This window comes from Morone saxatilis, unplaced genomic scaffold, assembly GCF_004916995.1.
Source record: "Morone saxatilis isolate NCDOM2014 unplaced genomic scaffold, NCSU_SB_2.0 Contig18, whole genome shotgun sequence".
Classification (NCBI taxonomy): domain Eukaryota; kingdom Metazoa; phylum Chordata; class Actinopteri; family Moronidae; genus Morone; species Morone saxatilis.
The window spans coordinates 3765632-3770408 of record NW_023339740.1 but is presented as its reverse complement, the minus strand read 5'-3'; the positions used below and the strand labels follow the sequence as shown (position 1 = coordinate 3770408).

The window sequence follows — 4777 nt, the reverse complement described above, 5'->3', positions numbered from 1 at the left end:
CTTTAGGCAACTAGAGAAACAGGTGGAGAGGAGGAGTCTGAATATACAATTATCAGTCACATATCTAAATAATAAAGGCATAGGGCCCCTACTAATAATTATATATAAATATATAGTTGTTTACCGATGGAAAGATTTTAACAACTAAATCCCAAATTGTATCTGGTGCACACACGTAAATCAGGGCAATTGCATCTTGAACTTTTATGTTGGTGCGCTGATGCGAATTGGTGAATCTTACCATACCTACTACAATACTACATGTTTTGAGCAGTATATAGCCTTATTTTTAACCACATCATAACTTGTGGAATTTATTCAAGATCTCAGGTCTGTATTACATACCAGTAGGAGGATTTTCCTCTGAGAGAACAGAGGAGAGTGGACAGCCAGCTGTGATCTCTATTCTGTTCACTTCAGTGTAATTTAACCAGGCTGGAAAGGAAAACACAGCTCTTCATTACACACTGCTGCAACATGCAGGAAGGCTCGCCATCTGGCTACTTATCTCTCTCTCATTCTCTCTGCCTCTGTTTGTTTCTCTCCACATTGTTGTCTCTGCCACTTGTTTAAGAAAAAGATTGAGAATAAATAAGGGAGAGGGAGAAAGAGCAAGGCAAAAGGAGAGGAAGAGAGTGAAAATAGAATTAGAGGACAATGGGAGAGAATAAGAGGGGAGAGAAGGTGGATAGAAGAAATAAAATGGAAAAAAACAACTATGAGAAAAGATAAAAACAAAATAGATCCAGAAACAGAAGCTAGATAAAGAGTAAGGCAATTGTACGGTTTTGTCTTGCTCTGTCTCTATCTTCTTTTCTATTTCTCTACCCTCACCCTTCCTCGTCTCCTAATGAAGTTATCTTTCTTCCTCTGTCACGATTCTCTCCAGTCTGGGTTTCCTTCCGATAAACAAGACTTGGCAGCATACAAAACCAAAAAGTAAAAAAAAAAAGAAGAAAACTTCTTCAGAATCTTCAGGGGAAAGAGGAGGTGCATTTTGATGGCTATGTTTTCATTTCCACCACTCTCAAGTACACTTTTTATCATCTGGAGTCCTTCAGCTTGGAGTGTGAAGGAACTGTCAGCTCTACTCAAACTGCATAAGGTTTGTAGAGTGTTTTCACTGTCAGTCTTAGGTGTTAGGTAATTGGAGAGATTAAATTAAAACTAACTTAGAAAAAAGAACTTGCTCAGCATTGCACCTGCATGCACCCGGGTTCAGATCCCAGCAGTGGAGCTTATATTTTAGCAGTAGCAGATGTTATGGATGGATCATGTATGCCTCACTGTACTAACAACTGACTACAATAATATATCCAACAGCATTAAGTAGAAACTGCATTTAAACTACATTTAAAAGTAACGCAAAAGTTACTTTACCTAGTAACTAATTACTTTCACTTTTGAGAGCAGTAACTACTAACTGTATCTAATATGTTCTTTTTCAGTAACTTGCCCAACACTGCACAGTACTACACTCACAGTCTGCCTGGAACCAGTATACCTGGTGTCCTTAAGGGTTTCCAAATGAACTGTAGCCTGCAGTTGGCTAGCTGATCTGGGATACTGTTGTGCACACTGTGTCAAACTTTAGAGGTCAGAATAGCCATTTTAGACCTACGACCCACTCCTTACCCCTTTCCCTACCTGCTACATAGGAAGAAAGCCCAGCAGTAGATAACACTTTTACATTAAAGTGCAATTGAAAATAATGGGCCAACAGGCTGACAACAGTATGCCCACTTTCTCTCCCTAGCAGTGGTCTGACTCCAATCTTCCTGTCCCCTCTCTGTCTCTGTTTGTATTCTGTGTTTGTTATAACCTTTGAGTGTCCTTGCGAGGTGTAAGTGTGCGTATGCACTGTACATGTCCTGGCTGCAGCTGGCTTGTGGGTGACCTGTTTGTGCAGGTCAAAGTCTGAAAACAAGCTCAGCAGCGTTCTGTCCACCCGAAGGAGCATCTGACTTCACCTTCAAGCTTGTGCACACACAAACACGCGCAACCTGCTCACCTCAGCTGTCGTGTCTTTTTCTCCTGCAGGAGCCTGGTTGAAGTCGGAGGAGACGGTGGCGATGAAAACAAAGAGAGCTGACTTTGCCGCTGCTTTCCTGCGTGGCCGGATGATAGTAGCTGGAGGACTTGGTAAGAGTGATACATTGTAAACTAATGTTTCTGTTTGCTGCTTTCACACTGCAATTTATATTGATTGAATTTTGCTGCATTAACGTTACATAATTCATGTCAGAGCAATTTGATGGGTTAAAAGTAACCTACTGATAAGTTCTCACATGACTAAATGTATCTGACAGTAAATTCAGTAGCAAAAAAGAAATCCAGCAACAACAGGCTCATGATCACAAAATGAAGGGAAAATGTGCCGTTCTTTGTTTTATTTATACAATTGGCTGCACTTGATTACAGGTTTAATCATGATTATGTCAAAACTTAAGTCTGGAACAATAACTAGCTGCAATGTTGTGAGCTAAATGAAATCCTGATGCCTTTATGTTGTTAGATCTCCTGTAAAATATGAGAGAAATACAGAAATACCCTGTAAGCCAGTCAGTGTGCAAACGAGGGAGTCTGATATCTCTGGGTGTGTGTGTGCTCTCCAGGTCATGAGCCCTCAGCCCTGGACACAGTGGAGGCCTTTCATCCTCAGAGAAAGAAGTGGGAGAGGTTGGCTCCCATGACCTTTCCCAGATGCTCCACCACCTCCATCGTCATCAGAGACCGCCTCCTGGTGGTGGGAGGAGTCAACCAGGTACACTTCAATTAAGTGAATGGAACACATACGTACATATGCAGTACATATTTTCAGGAACTCAGCAGCTAGTAACAGCAGTAATACATCTACTAGTATTCATGGTGACAGATGTTTCCTGCTCATTGTGATTGACAAGTGTGTCCCAGTTTACATATTTATTTATACCCTCGCCTTAGTGTGGAGTGCCCTCCACAGTTGGGGGTAGGAGCTTGTAAGTAGGTTAGTGTTTTGTCTGACTAACTGCTCACTGATCAGCCTACACAGATCTGTCCCTGCCTTACACACTGTACATGACAGTAGGGTTTGGTGGTATATTGACTTTTTAAGGTATACTGATACATTATCAAATGAGATATATGATGAGAAAATGGTGTTACATAACAATATAGTTGGATGTTGCATCAAATAACATACACAACCCGTTTCTTCTGTAAAGCCATTCCAGTGTTTGCATCTCTCCTCTGTCACCTTCTCTGCACAACCCAGCACCCACACACTCTCAAGTTCTCCTGCATCAGGGTGGGAGAAACAGTGCTGGTCCACATGCTGGTCCATAGGCCTGGTTTGGATTTAAAAGATCAGATGGGCAGCAGAACCATAGCATTTGTAGAGATTGCCATGAACAGGCTGCATCCAGAAGTGGTAGCACTTCAAATCTCTTCCACCACTTACGAGAGAGTGTTCAACTTCATAATGCGGCTGCAACCTTCAGCACCTTTTGCCCAGAAACAAAGCGTGTTGCCAGCCTGTTTACCCGTGGTGTGTCTTTTTAAAAGAGAAGTGCCAGGTGGCGTGAAATAACTAAGGCTAAGACTACCACATCGCTAAAGATATGTTACCTGTTGCAAGAGTGGAATAAGAAGGATTTAAAAAAGCTGCTAAAAACCATTGACCCAAAATACCAGTTGCCCAGTCACAACTAAATTACCAGAGAAGCACTGTTAGAAATGTTCACTGAGGTCAGACAGAATCTTACAGACTGGCTCGCAAAAGTGACTCATTTCGCAGTGACAGCCGATATGTGGTCAAGTAGGACATGTTTGAAAAGTAGGAGGAGTTTGAAAAAGTAGGTTTTGCATATTTCATGATTTTGCTATAAAAGTGCCACCTAGTGCCCCATTCGTGGCAAATTTGGCACAGCACAGTGGGTCATGGGAAATTAAAGGCCCAGTTTCATGTCTAATCGACAAACCTACACAGAGATATGGCATCACCTCCTGATTTGAGTCCAACATACAGAGAGTTGTTCCTTTATAACTTGCATGCTTTTGGCGTATACAATTATAGATTATATTATTATAGAGAGAGATTCAGAATTCAAATATGAGGATTTCACACATAATGTAATTATTTATGATAAAGTACGAAGTGAAAGCTGTAACTTTTTTCTTTTAAAGGGAAAGAAGTGTTTTTTGTTTTCTAATCTTAAAGTCTCTGATATATATCGACTCTCCAAACTCCAAATCAGTCACAGTGGAGGCTCAGCTGTCTGTTATGTAAGGCTGGGTATCAGAAAACAATTCTTACAGGAGTCACATCCGTTTTATATATCTATGTGGATTGTAAAGCATCAATCATAATTGGAAAGGTTTCAAAAGAAATGGATTGCTGTGCAGTTTCAATCAGTTTATTGCTGTGGAGTATGAAGGAAATAAGGTTTGGTCAGTATGGCACTTAAAGACTAGTGCAACTGATAGAAATAAAGTTGCATAAAGTGAACATTAAGTAAGTGATACTGTACATGGTGTCTCAGTAGAAGAAAACAAGGACACAGTGTCATTAATGCAAAGCATCTGAAACTGGGCCCAAACCTGTCATCCAGTCACAGAGCCACAGTGTCAGCACTTTCAGACCTGCAGTTCTGGACCTGCTGTTTCAGTCCAAGCTGTACCACCTGTTGGTAAGAAAAGCAACAGCAACAGCAGTGTAGCAATGTAGAAATTCAGAATTGTGCCATCAACACAGAAATTCCTGATTATTGACACCTTGAAGGGCATTAATTCAATTCAA

At 40.9% G+C, this 4777-nt stretch overlaps 2 protein-coding genes across 2 annotated transcripts in view; one reads left to right on the top strand and one right to left on the bottom strand.

Annotated features, from left to right (window-relative positions):
• LOC118328087 (kelch domain-containing protein 8A-like) overlaps window positions 1-2779 on the top strand; it is a 3876-nt gene extending 1097 nt beyond the window's left edge. Inside the window, exons 2-3 of the mRNA XM_035661691.1 lie at window positions 2041-2142; window positions 2616-2779. Coding sequence (XP_035517584.1) covers window positions 2041-2142; window positions 2616-2779 — 266 coding nt within the window. The remainder of the gene's footprint in view (window positions 1-2040; window positions 2143-2615) is intronic.
• A 1835-nt stretch (window positions 2780-4614) lies between these two features.
• LOC118328086 (kelch domain-containing protein 8A-like) overlaps window positions 4615-4777 on the bottom strand; it is a 31358-nt gene continuing 31195 nt past the window's right edge. The window contains exon 7 of the mRNA XM_035661690.1: window positions 4615-4661. Within this exon, the coding sequence (XP_035517583.1) occupies window positions 4615-4661 (47 nt within the window). The remainder of the gene's footprint in view (window positions 4662-4777) is intronic.